This window comes from Plasmodium fragile (genome assembly GCF_000956335.1).
Source record: "Plasmodium fragile strain nilgiri unplaced genomic scaffold supercont1.30, whole genome shotgun sequence".
In the NCBI taxonomy this organism is placed as follows: Eukaryota; Apicomplexa; class Aconoidasida; order Haemosporida; family Plasmodiidae; genus Plasmodium; species Plasmodium fragile.
Genome location: NW_012192610.1, coordinates 260,080 through 278,657, shown reverse-complemented (window position 1 = coordinate 278,657; position 18,578 = coordinate 260,080). Strand labels below are relative to the sequence as shown.

The 18,578-nt window shown below is 43.9% G+C and overlaps 6 protein-coding genes across 6 annotated transcripts; 4 read left to right on the top strand and 2 right to left on the bottom strand.

Annotated features, from left to right (window-relative positions):
- Nucleotides 1-673: 673 nt before the first annotated feature.
- On the top strand, nt 674-3,028 carry AK88_02916 (uncharacterized protein; the record flags this gene model as incomplete). Its single annotated transcript, XM_012480539.1, has 1 exon — nt 674-3,028. One exon carries the CDS (start codon nt 674-676, stop codon nt 3,026-3,028), a length of 2,355 nt encoding a protein of 784 aa, XP_012335962.1.
- Nucleotides 3,029-4,203: 1,175 nt separating this feature from the next.
- On the top strand, nt 4,204-7,605 carry AK88_02915 (uncharacterized protein; the record flags this gene model as incomplete). Its single annotated transcript, XM_012480538.1, has 1 exon — nt 4,204-7,605. The coding sequence occupies one exon, from the start codon at nt 4,204-4,206 to the stop codon at nt 7,603-7,605; it is 3,402 nt and encodes a 1,133-aa protein (XP_012335961.1).
- A 2,706-nt stretch (nt 7,606-10,311) lies between these two features.
- AK88_02914 (uncharacterized protein) lies at nt 10,312-11,140 on the top strand (the record flags this gene model as incomplete). Its single annotated transcript, XM_012480537.1, has 2 exons — nt 10,312-10,681; nt 10,863-11,140. The coding sequence occupies 2 exons, from the start codon at nt 10,312-10,314 to the stop codon at nt 11,138-11,140; spliced, it is 648 nt and encodes a 215-aa protein (XP_012335960.1).
- A 1,228-nt stretch (nt 11,141-12,368) lies between these two features.
- Nucleotides 12,369-13,514, top strand: AK88_02913 (uncharacterized protein; the record flags this gene model as incomplete). Its single annotated transcript, XM_012480536.1, has 1 exon — nt 12,369-13,514. The coding sequence occupies one exon, from the start codon at nt 12,369-12,371 to the stop codon at nt 13,512-13,514; it is 1,146 nt and encodes a 381-aa protein (XP_012335959.1).
- Nucleotides 13,515-13,823: 309 nt separating this feature from the next.
- On the bottom strand, nt 13,824-15,132 carry AK88_02912 (uncharacterized protein; the record flags this gene model as incomplete). Its single annotated transcript, XM_012480535.1, has 4 exons — nt 13,824-14,150; nt 14,312-14,464; nt 14,603-14,758; nt 14,926-15,132. The coding sequence occupies 4 exons, from the start codon at nt 15,130-15,132 to the stop codon at nt 13,824-13,826; spliced, it is 843 nt and encodes a 280-aa protein (XP_012335958.1).
- A 1,159-nt stretch (nt 15,133-16,291) lies between these two features.
- AK88_02911 (thioredoxin reductase) lies at nt 16,292-18,142 on the bottom strand (the record flags this gene model as incomplete). The annotated part of the gene is made up of 1 exon (XM_012480534.1): nt 16,292-18,142. The coding sequence occupies one exon, from the start codon at nt 18,140-18,142 to the stop codon at nt 16,292-16,294; it is 1,851 nt and encodes a 616-aa protein (XP_012335957.1).
- Nucleotides 18,143-18,578: the final 436 nt, after the last annotated feature.

The window sequence follows — 18,578 nt, the reverse complement described above, 5'->3', positions numbered from 1 at the left end:
TTTTTTTTTTTTTTTTTTTTTTTTTTTTACGTAAAAGTTGGCTAACTAGGTCAGGTAGAATTGTTCTTTTTTTATTTTTTTTTTTATTATTTCTCCCTAACCACATTGCACTTTTGGCTAGCTAAGTCATTTGCTATTTTATATTATATTATTTTTTTTTTTTTTTCCTAGCCACATTGTCTATTTGCCTAGCTCAGTGATATAATGTTTTTCCTTTTTGCACACACCTTAAAGAGGAGTTCTGCACATTTGTCTTTCAACCCCTAAGAACAACCAATTTGAATGTGTCTGTCCAACCGATTAATTAATGTTCATTTTGTTCTCCCCAATTTTGCAAGGTAAACAGGGCTGATAGATACATGTGGATGAGTTTATGCGTATCAGTCTAACTCTGTTACGCTGAAATTGTTCCTTCGAGAGTTCGTAGTCAGTCGTTCCAATTTTTGCACACCTTTTTAGTGTACACGTCTTTTTTTGCACGCGTGGGTTTAGTCCCTTAAGAAATCGCTTCACCTTTTAAATTACATTTTTCCCCTGTTAAGGGGTTAACCTCCTCGTTTTCAAACAATTCGAAATGCGCAAAGGGGTAAAGTACCAATTGGCCCGTTGCTGACGATATACACATTTGTTTGTGTGCACAACGTCCACATAACCGTTTCATCCTCAGTAAAAAATGGCCTTTCAAAGGGGTGCATTAATATTGGCCATATACTTAGCGGTAGTGGCGAACGTGCTTTACGACTTCTTAACCCACAGTGTATGCAGGAAAGGCCCAAGAGCGAGACCCCACGTTTGTGCCTCAGGTGTGAAGGAGGGGGGACCGGGCACGAACAAAAGATTGTCAAGAAAAAACAGTGACATTCTTCATTTTTTGCAGCAAAAGCAGGTACTACATAGTGGGGCATTAAAAGGAGGAGGGAGAAAAATACATCTGGGAAAACGTTCCACCGGTGGGGAAAGCACAAATAGGTTTCGTAGCATCAACTTCCATGAGGTGCAACATGGTGGTAGTGCCCCCACATCTCATGTGGACGATTGTGAGAGCACTCCTGCGGGATGCAGAAACAGTAGGGTGAGAAACTTCGTCCATCTAATGAAGGGCATTGGGGAGATAAACACGGTGAAGAAAGAGGATAACATGATAAGTGAAGAAAATATCTACAACGATCAACACCATACAGTGGTTGTATATGATGGAATGGACGAGGAAAAGGATTTATATAATAAGTATAAAGAAGAGAGAGAAGATGGTATGTCTACAGTGGTTATACAAGGAACAGAGTACCTAGGGGTGGGTTACGATTTCATTTTTGGAAACCCAATTGGTGACCCCTTCTTGAAGGTAGATCCTGGGTACCGTGATTCTATCATAAAACTGACTTACCCCAAATCAGATGTAGATTATCCAGACACTTACGTGAATATAAACCCAAATGGGTCGTATGTGAGAAATGAAATTTCGTGTAATAGGTCAGAAAATGAAAGCGAAATAAGTACAATGAGTGAGTACACAAAGGAGCTCTCCGTTGATGCATCTGTAGGAGCCTCCTATGGGTTCTTCGGGTCCTTCTCCGCATCTACAGGGTATAAGAGTGTTTCAAATACAATATCGAAGAAGAAATTTCGGCTGTTTATGTTGAAAAGCTATTGCTTTAAGTACATGGCGTCCTTGTCCCAGTACTCGCAGTGGAAGCTAAGTGATCAGTTCGTAAGAGCCATTTCGTTACTACCGTCCTACTTCAATTCGCTACAGTATGACGGGACTTACTGCACCGTAGAAGAGTTCCGAGATAATCGAAAAACGGAAAAGTGTGGCCGCAGTGTAGAGTCCTGGATGTATTTTTTTAAAAATTTCGGAACCCATGTTTCAACCCTCATCCATTTAGGGGGAAAAATAACACAGCAATTGAAAATATCAAAAAATGAATATAAGGCGTTGAGTGAAAATGGGCTATCGGTATCTGTGAGTGGGTCAGCTGGGTTTGGCCTATTCAAGGCTAAGGCCTCAACAAGCACCAACTCGAACGAGGCAAGTAATGAACAGAGCACAAACTCGAGTATAGAAAAAGAAACCGTTATCATAGGGGGGACTACGATATATGACCCGAATGATCCCAAAAATTTTGAAAAATGGGCAAAGAGTATAAAAGACAATCCGATGCCCATAAAGGGAGAGTATGAACCTTTGTCTAGAATTCTACCCATTAGATTAACCAAGGTGTACGAGGAAGCACTACAGTTTTACATCTCCGCGAATGTCCCGCTGAACCTTGGGCAGATAACAAATGATGAGATGAAGAGGTACAACGTGAAGGACCAACTAATGAAAGCGACCAAGGTGTATGCAAGTGGAACTGGGCTGGTAGTCCTCGAATGTGAGGAGAAGAAAAATTTTATCCTAGGCTTTTCCCTATCCGTCCCTAACGACTTAACTGTGTTGAAAGACTTTTATATGAATACGTGTGATGAGGATGCGGACAAATGTTACTCCAAGATGAGCGACAATGCGTACAATTACCTTTTCGCCATGTGCAATGAAGAAATGATTCCTTTCCTTGAGCAGAAGGTAAGGTCAGGCACTGGTTTACTAACCCTCGAGTGCTCCGAAAAAAATCAAGTCATTCTATTTGGCTTTGGAATAAGTGTGCTAAATTCGAATGACCCTATATCCATTGCTATATATCCGTGCAAGCATGGGAAGGCATCTTGCTCCATGCAAGGGCCAACAGACCAGTCGGCTGTCGGGTTGTGGGTGGTGTGCGGCCACGAGGAGTCCCAAAATTCCAAGTTCTCCATGAACGTGCGCAAAATGGTAAAGGAAAACGTGTCCGGGAAGAAGAAGAAACACATAGACATATGTCCTGAACAGGTTTTGTTCAACCTCATTTTTGAGTTTACGCGGACTCCCCTGAACAAGCGCAAGGGCTCGTGCTTCACAGTCAATGACGTATGCCCCAAGGACTTTAACGTCTGCTCGGATAAGAAGAACATGAAGGGGTTTAACTACTACTCGGTGTCGGTTTATTAGGTGTTCATGTGTGGCACAGCCACTCATACGACCCATTTTCCATGACGTTTTTTCCCCTTTCCTTGTATGAGTCGTAGTGGCCTATAACTAAATGCAGACACACCTCTCCTTCGTCGTTCTTAGTGGCATTGCAGAGGTGCTGTTCCTCATTTGCTTCTGTCCGGTAGTACGTTTTTTTTTTTCTTTTTATTATTTTTTTTGCAAACATTTGGAAAAAATTACGCCAAAATGGGGAGGCCAAGAGGATGCTAAAACAGGCAGAGCTAATTGTGCGATTGGACCATCATGTCCCCCTTCCTCCATGCTTAAAAAAAAAAAAAAAAACGCATTATAAAATAGCCCTTGGAATGATTGAATAATTATAACAATTGGGGGAAGGAAGCGCACAATTAAACATTTGAATTAATGTTGGTTAGGATACAGTGGTACTTGCATTAAGCCTATGTCCTATGCGTCTTCTCATTTTCTGCTTTGCAGTTTTACTTTCTCGCAAGTATGACAAAAAAAAAAAAAAAAAATATATATATATTCTTTTTTTTCTCTCTTTTGTGATTGCTTTTTTTCCATTAAAAAGTAACTGCGGAAAAAATTATTAAAGGGGCAGAGTAAGGCTTCACCATACAAGCGGCTCCCGCGAAGCACCAAAGCTGTTTCTCGTTGTCGCCGTTTCTTCCCCTAATTGGCGGCTTGTGAACAGGGATTTGGCGGGGGCTGCTTGGCCTCACAAACCAAGCCTGGAAGCAGCCCGCATAGAGAGGCAAAAGCTGTATGCCCAAAAAAGAAAAAAAAAAAAAAAAAAAAAAAAAAAATACAAAAAAAATGCAAAATAAATGCAAGAAAAAATGGGAAAAAAAAATGCAGAAAAGAAATCAAAATAAATATAATACAATTGCAAAAATAAATACGTAATTACAAAGGCGTAATTTGCAACAATTAATGAGCATTTTTGCCGCAAGGCGAATGTAGGTATAAAAAGTACCCCTTTTAAACAGAGGGTTCAAACCTCATAAGGAGAACTTAATAAATTCCGAGCACAAGGAGAAAAAGATACCCGAAGCGACTATATAAGGGGACCAAAAGGGAGCCAGGCAGCAACAGGGCGCGCTGACGAATCATTTACCCTTCTCCATATATCACAAATGATGTTTTCCTAAAAAGTAGGCGCCATCGCCATCATGGATCTTCATGATAAACGAAACGGGGAGAAGCACCAACTTAGTGGTGGGGCCCTGGAAGAGCATGGAAACGAAATGGTAGGAGACAAGGCAAATAAAGACAAAAGGATTTATATGAAGTACCATGAGGGGAAGGATTACAAAGAAGAGGAAAAAGAAGATCGAGGAAAAGGAGTTCCTCATAAACGGAACAGAAGACCGAGCAGAACTCCTCCTAGTATTGGCGACCATGCAGTGGACAAGGGGGAGGAATACCATTTAGTGAAAAAAAAGAAAAAGGCAAAAATTGTTAATGAATTATCATCCCGTGCGTTATCCCCTAATGGTGAAGCGAACAACCCTATGAGTTATGGTGATGACCAAGACAGCTACGATCGGGATGATCACCAAGTGGAAGGAAACAAATGGCAAAAGAACAAAGGGTATTATCACCACGTGAGTGATAACAAGACATATAATATGCGTAAGATGGCACACTACCCCTCCCACACGGATACCTCCCCTGGGGAAAAACGAAACCTTCGGAGTAGCAGCATTCCGAGCAGCATAAGTCTGAAAAAAGGAAATGCCGCACAGGAGGATGAATCAACGACCGATGAACATATCCCAAGAAATAAGGATAGCAAATTGTATGAATTAAAAAGTAAGGAGGGAGGTTCCTCCTTTATATGCCATCCTGATGGAAGTCGGAGGAGGGTGTCACCCACGAGGAGAAAAAGCTTCTCTCAATCGAGTGTGGAAATGTCCGACAGAAGTTTTACCGCAAAAGGGAAAAGAAGCTTTCAGGGTGGGAAGTATGCAAAGGAGGGGAGGGGCAGCCACCAGCAGGAGGCCAGTCATGGAAGTGATGTGAATGATAAAAGTGATACACGTGATACACGTGACAAACACGGAGGACGCAGAAGAAGTTACGACGATGCTTCGCCATATGAGCAAAAGTATCCGACGCAGGAAGCCACACGGGGGGATGGTTATGTGGTTGAGGGGAGAGGAAGACCACATGGCGCACACCTGTCCGGTGAGTCTGTACGCAGGGAGGACGAAACCTCGAGCGAGTACAGACAGGAGTCAACGTTTAGCAAAAGTGAAAGGAATAAAATGCACAAGAGGGGGAAACAACCTAGTCGGAGCAGTGGAAGCGCTAGTAGGGGAAGAAGCAGGAGTGCGGGGAGGCACTCCTACAATAGGCGAAAAAGACCTTACAGTCCACTTGCCAAGGAAGATCCACCAAACACATATAAGAAGAAATTCCAGAGCGGGAGGAAGAAGCAGGATTGGCATAAAGACGGAGGGAATTATTATCATGGGGAGGGAGAGTATGAGAAGGAACTGCCTCCGAAATGGAATCAACGTGAAGGTTCATCTCGTGGCGGAAGCGCAAAACTCAGTGACGATAGGGAAGACCCCAATGTACCAAGAAAAAAAAAAAAAGAGTATCCTCAAAATGGACAATGCAGAGGAGAAAAGTCGTTTGACCCCCACGGAGGGGAAGGAAACGAATCCCCCACTGATGGGAAGGCACACAAAGGGCATTATATTAATCATAGCCCAGAGAAGGGGCAACGAAGTGAAAAGTACAACCTGCACTCGAGGGAGTACTCAAGTAGAAAACGTGATCGAAGTGAAATGGACGATGATGATACCATATATGATAAAGGCAGGTATTATTATCCACACGGGAAAGCGTATCATGCCAGGGGGAGGAACCACATTAAGCGATTGAACAAATATAGGGGAGATACCGATGAGGAAGAAAAAGAGGTGGAATTCAAGCCGCGCTCCGATCAGCGTATTAATCACCATCAGTTCGAAACAGACTATCATGGAGGAGGAGACAAACACAACGAGACGAATCCCCATAGAGATAGAAGCTGTGACAACAGTGGTGATGTTGGAAGTGACATATCCGTGAACGAATTAAATATGGGAAGGATGAAGGAAAAAAAAATTCTTGAGTTTGTTCAAATAGATGGTTGTGTGGAGATAGAGTTATTGTCCGATGCTGATTTTACCAATTGGCTGAGCGACGATTGTGGCGTCTCAGAAGAAGAGGGGGTAGAGCCAGATGCGGCCGACTTGACCGAAGGAGGCCATGTGAAAGGAGACCCCGTCCATATCAAATTTAGGAATTCCCACTTGCGGAAGTTTGTTTTGTGTAGCGGCCAGTTTCGCATGGGGAAGTTGCCTCCCCCAAATGAGTGGAGCCATCCCTCCACGCAAAAAAGGAGCATGAGCATCTGCTCCTCGGATGGCAACACGTATAGTAATAATAAGTATGCACCCACCACTCGTACTGCTAATTACAAGCAGAGTGAGTACAGACAGGAAAAAAATTCCTCCAATTCCTTTGTGGGCAATAAATTTTGTGATGTTTCCCTATTAAAAAGAAGAGGCTCACACAGTGATCGATCGGAATCGCCTGACTCGTTCAGGCGAAATGGCTACATGAGTGGTAAAAATTATCGTACCAAATATGACCCGAGGATTGAGGAGCGCAAACAGATTCCCAGTGTCGACAGAGAAGCGAATAGACGTCGCTCCAGTTCTGCTTCTGCAGTACGTGACGAACTTGTGGAATGTAGGAGTGGTGACCGTGAGGGGGAATTCCCTGAGAGGTCCAGATGGCGCGAAGAGAGAAGAAAATACACAGGGGGTCATCAGGTGGACGATAAGGAAAGGATCCGTGATGGTAGCCGAAGTAGCAGCTGTCGAAGCGGACACGGAAACGGCCATGGAAGCAGAAGGTTTGGCGAATCGAGGGACGCCACCCACATCCAGGAAATGATTACCCCACCCAAGTTTAGCGGCGACAGAGTGTTCAACCAAATTGAACGAAAAAAGGATAAGACCCGTTCGCACCGAGAAGATTATGAGAGGCGCTCTCCTAAACATCATGTACATGGGCAAAGGTGGAAGAGCCCGCATGCACAGAGTGGTATGAGGATAGGGCGAGAAGAAGACCATCGTACGAATGGAAAATACCATGGTGACGATACACGTGTTACAAAAAAAGAAGAAGGTAGTCGAGCTGGTGCCCAAGTGACAGTGACAAAAACCCCCACTTGGGTGAATGTACCCGAATTCGGCAGCATACCAAATTACATAAATGAGATTATAAAAAATATGAACAGTTCATATGAAATAAATGAACCTATCGACATGCTAAACTTGAAGGCAGGCAAATCCTTTCGTACTCCTGAGTTACTCCAGGTAGTTAATCAAATGACGAGCACAAAGAGTTTTTTGAATTTTCTGGACAGGAGAAAAGAAGCCCAAAAGAAATGGAAGATGGTCGCCCGAAATCTTGTACACGAAGAGTTTAAAATTTTGAGCGACTCGATAAGTCGTGATGTGATTGACGCGAAAATAAAATTCCTCACAAGTTCGCTGAGATCTCTGTAGGGGAGTTTCCACTCGGAACTGTCCCCATATGTGTTTGTGCTACTTCACGTTGTTCTATTTTTTTTTTTTTTTTTTTTTTTTTTTTGTATTGTCCTGTCTTTTGTCTCCTTTGTTTTTAGTGTCGCTGTTGCATGTCCGGTCTCGCCACGGTACTTGGGTATGTGTGTCTATGTGCCCACTGCCGAGGGGTAATTCCCGCATGAGTTGCACAGCATGTAGGATTTTTCTGCGCAGCACACTATGCTGATTATTTTAATTTTAATTTTTTTTTTTTGTTTGTTTTAACCGGAGAATAAATGCATTTGGGACGACAGGAAAAAAAAAAAATAATAATAATAAAACAAAAGGCACTGAGGTGTATATGCCCTTCACTGTTCTTTCGCATCCTTTCTTCTTTTTTTTTTTTTTTTGAGGGACATATATCCCTCCAGTGTGTATGACCACTTTTTTAGTGGCAACAATTCAACGGGAGAAAAATTACCAAAGACAATCGAATTTGTATAAAATTTCAATTTCCTCAACTGAATCTTCCTACAGGTGCAGTGCAATGTGCGCCCTGGGGGGGAGGGGGTCCAAAGGTGTGTTTACCTTGTGTTCATGCAAGTCGGCTCATCGTATGTATTGCATTTGCTGTATTTGCCATGGGACACCTTCCCAAAGGAAAGCTGCCCGATGACGGTCAAAACGGTTAAAGCGGTTAAAACTGAGCAAACCCCCCTTGGGCTAACGACGAGTTGACTAGTCTCCTATTGGGCTACACAACTTCTTTGCTTGCCACTCGCGCACATATGCTTAATGAACCCCTTCGCACAAATGAAATGCAGTTCCGTGTGACTCTCATTTGTACAGGGAAAAGGTTTCCAAAATGTTCGACAAATGTGACAGAACGACTAGCTAAATTATTTCACCATTTATTTTATTATTTTTTTTTTTCTCCTTGGGACGCATTTCCAGTTTTAATGAAGAACAAATGGGAAGCAAAATGAGAGGGGAGGAAACTCCGTTCTGTGTTTTGCTCGAGCTGCGCACAATTTTAAAATAATCGCGATGAAATGTCATCTCAATTTGACTTGTCGTGCACAGGCTTGAGGAGTCGAATTTGTTTCCCTAACGGGGGTGGGGTTAATTTCCCCTCGAAGGCACGCGTTTTCCAGGTGAACGGTGAGGCACACAGATAACCTTGTGCAACACACCACATATCAGAGCTCTGTCACACGGAGGAGGATTTGTTTTTTTTTTTTTCAAAGTATCCCCACCTGGAATGTTAATGCACTGCTGCTACGCGCTGAGCTTTACAATGTTCCATTTTGCTTCGTTCGTTTTGCTTGATTTGTTCTTGTCCCCGAGTTTGTATTTGTCGTAAGTGTGTATTTTTTTTTTTTCTCCCTAGAGGAAACAATGGGCTACTTGGCTTGCTGATTTGTTTTTAACAGTGTGCGCCAATATTGATTTACATGGCGTGTTAATGTGCGTTGCCTGGCTTTGCTCCCTTTCGCCAATGAACAATTGTAAAGCCCAGTGACTGTGCCACTTGCTGGCCCCATTTGAATTGTTTGCCCAGGAACATGTGAGTGAGAGGGGTCCTCGCTCGCGCACTTTTTAGTTGCGTCCCATTTGGTTTCCTTCCTTTTTTTCGATTTGTTTGCCGCTTTACACCTTCCGCTTTGTTTGGGCCCCCCCCCCTCCGTGTGTGTCAGCTGAACCATTCGAGCTGTGACGAATTAAAAAAAAAAAAAAAACAAGAACAGCCAATTCATTTGTGTAAACCTATTTTGTGGGGGGCATGAACTCATTTGCTGCGCAAAATATGTTTTGTGTAAGAAAAGCTTAAGTTTGAGCGGCGCTTTGATTGACAATCGTCGTTGAGTTTGCTTTGTCCGAGCACCCAGTTGAGCTTTGGCTGGCGTCCGCCGAGAAGGGCTCCATCCACTGACCGAACTCCTTTTGCCTGCAATGGTAACGAAGAGATCGTCGTGAGGTGTGCGTCGTGAAGTGTGTGCCTCCCGCACACACGTGCAGACAAACGGATGGACGTGAATTAGCCACTTTACGAATTACGAATGTTTTTGTTTCGTTGAAATTATTTGAAAAGGTGCACGCGCACTTATAGAGTGAGGAAGCACATTTGTATAAACAGGTACGCCAAAACACCGCAGCCTCCTTTGTTTGTTTCCAATTTTAGTTTGTAATTTTTTTTTGTTACGACGTTCAGCTGGACCTAGTCTCCGGTTTGAAGGAACCGCCGTGTGCAGTGGACCAAGCACTTGTCTAGCAGTAAATGTTTTCCGAGTTTGTTCAATTTGCTTAGCTTCCCCCAAACCTCCGCCCGGCAGAGAACACGCATCATTAGCCACAAACAAAAAAAAAAAAAAAAAAAAAAGACACGGTCTTGGCGCATTTAAATAATTTGTTTGTCCATACATTTGCACCATTTATTATTATTTTGTTTTTTATTATTATTTTTTTTTGTTTGTCTCATACCTAATGTTTCAGCTTTTTCTCCAGTTTTCTCTTCCATAAAGAGAGATGCATCTAGCTGAAAAGCAGAGGAGTAGGCAAACCGCTGTAAAGGAAAAAAAATTTTCCTTTTTTGTAAAGAGGGCTCTCTGCTATTCGTCGTAGCAATTTTTGTTTCCCTTCATAAGATGGGACGTAGGAAAAACGTAAAACTGGTGAGAACAAGTCGTATAACAATAAGGCAAAAATATGACTAGGTCAGGCGGAACGCCTCTAAATCGGCCAAGCAGAGAAAAAAGCAACAAGAAGAACGGCGTCAAGCGTGCGAGCAAGGGGAGCCGCAGGAACAGCGCTATTAGCGGCGGTGTGAGCAGCATAAAGAACCGCGTTAACGCTGACACAAGCGCCAGCGATGTGGGCACGGATAAACCCGCCAGCAGCAGCCCCAAGAACGCCGCGAACGGAAGCGGACACGATGATTATTACGCCATCTTGGAAGAGTTAGGAAAATCGGAAACGCCGAAATTCAGATCTGTCAAGGATAGCATGGATGAAAATCTCAACCTTGAATTTTTGAGATCCTCCAGTGAAAATTACACCTACAAGATTACTTCCAGAGGTAAGCCCTAAAAATGCATGTCGTTTTGTGTGGAGTACTGGAATGGGGTACATTTGGGCAGAAGACACCTCACTTGTTCGTCTTCCCACCCACGCACATAACACAACTGCGTCCATACGATAAATTTGTCCCTCTTAATTTATTTTATTTATTTATTTTTTTTTTTTTTGCACCCCTGAAGGCCCCGTGTGCTACTCGGCCCTATACCGTGACGACAAGTACGTCTACCGTCATATAATTCTCAGCGACAACGTGAGACAATATGCAGAGAGCAAGGTGCGCAAAACAAATGCCTTCTTAACCGAGCACTGCATTGTGAATGAGTTACAAATTGATATTGGAAAGGGGTGGAAGCATTTCATGATTTACGATGGTAAAATTCGAGAACTGATTTTGCGAAAGGTTTTAACAGCTGAGGACAAATTACGGATGGCCGTCCAAGCACAAAAGTATAATTAGCTACACCCCTTTTTTTTTTTTTTTTTTTTTTTTTTTTTTTTTTTTTGTCTTTGCTAGCTGCGTTGGTCATACGTCGATACGATGGCCTTGATGGATTTATTACTTGGCTAGCTGTGCCACTCCGTCATTTCCCCTCCACCAGTTGCATTCAGCTGTTCTTTAAATTTCCTTCCAATGCCCCCCCTTTTTGTTTGCTTTATTATGTTTTCCCATGTTTATGTAATTTGACGTCCCCCCCAAGTGATCGAAGTTCCGTTTTTTTTTTTTTTTTTTTTTTGTTGTTAACCTTTTAAGGGGCCTTTCACATGTAAGCGATAAACTGTATGCAGACGGATATATAACGAGTGGGGCACATAATGTTTGTCCATTTTTGAAGAAGGCGGCAGGTAGAGAAGAGGAATTTTCCCTTCTCCGCATCTCTCCCTTTTTACATGATTTCGATAATATGGGGGAAATGGTATAAAAAGGTCTAAAACGAGATTCACGTGATGTATTTTTTTTTTTTTTTTTTTTTTTCCATATTGGCCTGAGCAGAGGGGGAGTACACAATTTACCTTTACTTGTGTTCGTGCGCGTATGTGTAACTCTGCCTTTGCAGTATGGGTTGTATCATTTGGGGGGGTTTCAATTTAGCACCTGAACGGGCAGTTCACCTTTTTGCTCATTAGTAGGAGGGGAGCTCACTAAGTGGTAACAAAACGTAGGATGATATATCTGCGCAAAGGCGAGTGTGTAGTTGAGTCCCCCTGGCTGGGTACATACAAAACACATCCTCGTGCGGTTTCCTTTTTGTCATATTCTTTTTAGCGAAAGGATGGTGAACGGACTACTCCTATAAGTCGCACAATTCGCATATTTGCAACGTCCACCACGGGGTGCACAATAGCACCTTTTAAACAAAAAAAAAAAACGACCTTTTTGATCCGATCGGACTGCATCGCACATCTGGGTCAGCCATAAAAAAAAAGAATCCCATGTAGAAAGAACAAAACGTGGTGGGATGGTATACGGCTTGAAAAGGCGCCAAAGAAGAGACAGTCAATTTGTCACCCGATCAGTTACATATATATATTCCATTTGTGTGGTACTCCACCGCTCCCTCTGAGAAACATCTTATTTGAATTTTTTTTTTTTTTGTGCACAGATATATGGGGGGCCGAAGAAGGAGCGAATCCGGCGGATGATGCCTCCTGTGAGTGATTATACCAGAGCTGCTCCCCCCACCAGAATGAGTCGCCTCTCGCACATCTGCGCGGTTAGCGCGATTAGTGAGTTGTTCCGCCCGCTGGCTGCGAACGGTGAGAGGAAAAACGTGTTGTACCTTTTAAACCTAACCAAGTTGCATGTGTACGAGCAGCTACTCTTAGAGGAGTGCCTCTATCGAATCAGTAGCCCCCTGAGCCAGGGCAAAAACAACGTCGGTTTTGTACTCATCAATGATACATATTCTAATGCGAAGGAGGGAGAAAGAGGAGGAGGACATGGATTCACCTCACCAGAAAACAAGTGTGTCGTTTTCGGCATCAGTGGGAAAGTACCTCATTTTATAAAGGATGTGAATTATATTCGTAAAAATAATATTTCACTCATTAGAAGATACACAGGAGGGGGCACAGTGTATATTAAGAACAACTGCCTTATGTTCAGCTTAATCCTGCCTTTACATTTTGCAGAGGACAGACAATTGTATCCCTCCAATGTGACGGAATGGGTGTTCAACTCGTTTTATCATCGCGTTTTTAACAACTCTCCATCTGGGGAGGAGGAGGACGACAAAAAAAAAAAAAATTCCAACACCTTTTGCCATCACGAAAATGATTATGTACATCAAATCTACGACCATGTGAATGATGAGATGAAGATGAAAAAATTTGGAGGCAATGCGCAAGCCTTTTCTAAGAATTATTTTGTCCACCATACCTCCTTCCTGTGGTCATGTGATTATGCTGAAATGGAAAGAGTACTTGTTAACCCTTCCAAGCAGCCCCAATACAGAAATAAAAGAAATCACAAGGATTTTTTAACCTCCCTGGAGGAATGCCTACCTGGTGGTGGACACACCCCAATGGGGTTCATTGGAAAATTCGTCTCAAACATACGACAGTTAATTAAGCAACAGAACGATAAAAATAATGGCTCCTATTGGCACTTTAATCAGATCGACTTGGGTATCTCTAGCGAGTCTGTAATCGCACCCGGGTCCCACATCTTTGACGAAGTGCTCTCGGTGGATATAGACATTTGGAAAAATCTTTTTCGTTCCTTTTGCAGCAGCGAGGAGACAAGGAATCTTCGGTCGACGCGTTTGTTGGATCCCCTCGGGGGGGTGATATCCGACGATGCCTTTTGCGGGCCCTCCTTCATTTTGCGATGAGCTGAGAGGGGAAAACTCCACCCGAAGTGGCACTAGGAAGTGGCAGCGTCCCCATCGAGGGATCACATTCCCAGTGCAGTGAAGCGGAGAAATTGTTTTCTTTTCACAAGTGAAGTTAAAAATCGAGACATGATTTGCATCCCTTTCTGCTCATCATATTAAAGTAGGCTAGCACACATACGTATGGTGTACGTATTTGGGGTGTCTTCCGAAGGGTCCACAACTTCCCTCTTGTAGACCGCACAAGTGAATGACTCCCCAGCAGGGTGGACACACACAGAGACGCTCCTGAAGCGAGATGAAAACCAGCTAGGGTTTCCACCGGATGTTGGTCAAATTTCCGTGCAGGTATTTTTGCAAGCTGAGAGGATTGGACCACTCAGAATTTAAGTAAGAGTCATCATCGTCTTCTTCGAATTCATTTTCTTCTTTTTTTTTCTTGTGATAATAAGCTAGCATAGCTTTGTACGTTGCTTCATCAATTTTTCTTTCCCGTTCTGGGGGCCCCATTTTTGTCGCATGCAGCTTCACAATTATTTTCGTTTTTTCATTCTTCCCTATATAACTCCTTAAAGGGGAATCCCCTGATAATTCTTTGCCTGCCCACCAGATGGACGTTTCGTTTGTAATGAAGTCCTGTGGGGGGGTGGGTGAAGCGATGGGCAGGACATACGTATTATCCACCTTAGTTTGGTTTACGAGTCTAAGTGGAGGGACAGTAATATCCCCCTTTTCACGCGATGTTCACTTGTACATTTTGCGTGACCGGCACGTGGCCCCTTGTCTCATTTTTTTACATCGTTGAAGGCGTTTTCATTTTCCAGGAGCAGCCTCGTGGGGTCGTAGGGGGGCAAACCCTCCATGGAAGGGTAGCACGCGTTCAAGGCGTCCACTATCAGTTTTAGCAGTTCGTTCAGTTTGTCCTGGGTTATGGGTATGCTCTTCTCCTTCTTCGGTAAAGCGGTAAAGAGGCGATTATGAGTGAGGCGGTAAAGCGGCGACGGGGCAATGGCAATTGGATGCATTATGAAATCAGTTCGCTGCGCGCTTCGCTACGTATATACCCCTTGCACATCCCCCTCGCGTACCTGGTCCGCGGCCAGTGCCCGCTGCACCTGGTTGATGACATCCCGCAGCTTAAGTTCCCCCTCACGAGGTGGCGGAATTCCTGTCCTGAAATTATTCTCATCAGGGTTTGTCACTTCCTTTGGGTTGTACATATTAGGGTTGGACAGCCGCAGTTCCTTTACACAGAAAAAGGGGCAGGAGAAGTGTATACAGGAGAGAGGAAAAGTTTAACGTGGGGGTAGTTTTGCAAAAGAGTTTTTTTATTTAATCAGGTCGCTTCTTTCTCACGACATTCACTCCTTCCATCCGGTTCGCTTCTTCCCCCCTTTCCGCTTCAACTCACCTCGTCGGTAATTCCACGAATGGCCTCCGGCCGTAGGGGCCCATGGTTGGCCAACTGGATCGACGCGTCAATCAGCCTCAGCATTTTGCATCTGAGATTGTGCAGCTTCACCAGGTCCTCCTTCAAGTGGGTGACCAAAACATCCACCGTCGTTTCGAACATGAATTGGTGTTTCTCCTCCTCGGTTTTGGTGTGTATCAGGACCATAGTGTTTAAAGGGGGGGACATAAAAAAAAAAGTTGAGGCAAAGATAAGAGAGATAGACGAGGGAATTTGAATTGAAAAAGCGGAGACCCTACACACATGTAAAAATGGTAAAGGGATAAAAACCCACAAGTGAGGAAAAACACCACCTCTCTATAATGAATAAACATTGTACGCAATTTTATACAGAGGGGTAGGATGACCATTAGACAGATGTTCTTCTACATTTTTTATCTTTTTAAGAACCTAAATGAGGCACACTTTCTTTTTTCGTGTGATGGGATTCATTTCTCTCCTCCAGCTGCTAACACCCACATGGCTAGCGATACCACGGGAGTTCTTTTTAATTATGTCGGGCCCCCTCAGAGATTCACACCTTGCCTTAGACGCTTCAGCGCGTTGTCCAGTTTGCTTCAACAGATATATCCATTTTTTTTTTTTTTTTTTCTTCAGCGGCAAAATGGATGAAAAGGGAGGGTAGAAGACTAGATGTTCATTTTTTCGCAGATCACGGAGAATGCACACAGGGGGTGTGTGTAGCGGTGGGTTCTACAAGCGCGGAAAATACGTGCTGTACTTCGCCATCCGCGTGAACGTGGCCAGGGAGGAATAAACCCACGCAGTGACCGCACTAACTACGCGATGTGCCCCCTCGTTGAAGAAGCCTGAGGATTGGTCAAATGATACCAAGGAACTGTGCCAAAGGTTTTTTTTTTTTTCTTTTTTCCTGAAATGGGCCAATATATCAGCTTCTCCCCATGACGATGGAGAGGCGATTCTGCAAATGTACCCGCGGGAAACGGGAAATAATTCAAAAATGGGGTGACACAATAGAGTGGTCTCTCATGACGTAGCAGCGCTATTGGGAAGGTGGGACTCCTTCAATGCGCTTGTGACACAGTGGGCGTGACTTATCGCGCCTCTGCCAAAATACCCATTTTAAAGGGTTTCCGGGGGGAGGGGGTTGTTTAAAGTGGAAAAATCCCCATACACGTGGCAAAAAAAATAATAAAAAGAATAAAATAAAAAATAAAACATTAAAGAAGGGGTCATCCTGGCCACCCTGTCCGCAGCTACGTCTAGTGATGACTTAGCCGCACTTTCCGCACCCACTTCTAGCAATGACTTAGCCGCACTTTGCGCACCCACTTCTAGCAATGACTTAGCCGCACTTTCCGCCGCCGCACCCGCCCTTGGCAGCAAAGGAAAGCCCGGAGGAGCGCGTGACGGTGAGGCTCATGAACGACTCCGCATCTGTGGGGTGTATCCCGATGCAATTATCAAAATCGCTCTTCTTAGCCTTCAGCCTCAGAGCGAGAGCCATCCCCTGCGTAATTTCCCCTGCATTAGGACCCACGTAATGAAAGCCAACAACCCGATTGTCTTCATTCTTTAAGCACACCAGTTTGGACAAACAGGTGCTACTCACATCTGTGTCATATGGATCCTTCTGCGCTCGAACATGTTTCTCCCTATGCACAGCAGATATTTCCAAGTTATTAAATTCTTGAAGAAACACTTCCACATTTGATGTGCCAAATATCTCGTATGCCTTTTCTTCTGAATACCCACAAGCTCCATATTCAATGGGTGTGTAAATGGAAGTAGGTATGAATGTGTAATCCATGATTTCTTGCGACTGGTTAAATAATCTCCTGGCTAGAATTTCTCCCGCCTTTATAGCTACAGGAGCTAATTCAGGAACGTCTACAGCGACATCTCCAACAGCAAAGATGTTTGAAATATTGGTACAGCTAACTTCATTGGTAATAATTTTGTTCATATTTTTATTAACTTGAATTTTCACCTGGTCCAGATTTAACATGTCTATATCTCCTTTCCTTCCTGTCGCGTAGAGAACAGTATCGAACAAGTCAGTGGTGCCATCACTGAAGAGAACATTTATTTTTTCCTGCTCCACTTTACACAATTTCTTTGGTAGAATTCCATTTTTAAAAAGAACCCCTTGCTCCTCCATGTAATTCTTCACCTTAAGCGCGCACTGCGAATCAAACCCGCGTAAAACAATGGACCTCACCGCAACGGTAACGTCATAACCCAACGAGTTCAAGAACCCTGCACACTCCAAAGCAACATAAGATGCTCCCACGACAAGTGTTTTTCCTGGTTCCTTCTTCATTGAAAAAATATCATCTGACGTTATGCTACACTCCTTTGCACCTTCTACATCGTTTGGGATATGTGGTCTGCACCCAGTAGCGATGAGGATATACTTGGCCGTGACGGACTCTTCCTTAGACATATCTCCTTTTAAATAATACGAAACTGTATGTTTATCCTTCAGGGTCGCTAACCCATTGATGTACTTCACCTTGGATGATCTCAGTCCAGTCATGTAACTAAAATTAAGAGAACGTATGTGTGATTGAACCGTGGTAACTAGCTTCCCCCAACTGTGCTTTAAATCGTTATAAGACCAACCATATGAAACAGAGTCCAGCTTGAAAAGGCTACCCATATTACCTGCATAGTGCATCAGCTTCTTTGGAACGCAGCCTACATTCACACATGTGCCTCCTATTCCCCACTTGGTTCCTTTACTACTTGGCTTCACATAATCAAACAGGAGTACCTTCGCTCCGTGTGCCGCTGCTTCCTTCGCGGACGCCATTCCGCCGGGGCCTCCCCCAATCACCACATAGTCATAGTCATAATCGCACTCCGATTTAGGTTTGTAATGCTTACTTTCCTTGGAGTGCGCTTCTTGCCCCTCCGCCTGTACATGTCCGTCATTTTTTTTCTCGCTGTTTGCACTACTCATGGTTCTTTTAAAAAAAATTTTGGTCAAGTTGCTCCTCTGGGGGGACTCAATATGCCAATTGGGGGAGGTTGCTGGATGCCTCAATGGTGGGATGGTCCTCCAGGGGGAGGTGATACTTTCTCGGGGGAGTCCACTGCTATGCACAAAAAGTCGCACCTCTCTGACGAAGAGATGCTGCGATGCTTCTAGCTTGATGGACGACACAGCCAGGATGCCAAGCGCCTTGCTCATGCTGCTCTCTCGGTTGGAGGCGGGTCGGTCAAGCCAGCGCGCCTGATTGGGAGCATTACCGTGTAGGTACTCTACAGGGATAGATGCGATATGGGGCGTATGCTACGGGGGGCGATAAAATTCTCCACACTGGCACTGCCTAACCGCATCACGCCTAGATGCTACACTTTGCTCTCTTCAGGGGATCCACGCGGTGGCCTTCTATTTGGAGCTCATTCATCACAGGGTTGCTGTGACACCTCTCTCGAAGTCATTTTGCAAAAAAAAAAAAAAAAAAAAAAAAAAAAAAAAAGCGGCCATGCCTACTGCCAGGTGCATATTCCAATCGAGCGTTCCATTTTTTTTTTTGTACTGCAAACAGCGGATTATTTTTTTTCAGTACGATAGGCGCTTCGCCATTAACCCTGCGCCCACAAAAAAAAAAAAAAAAAAAAAA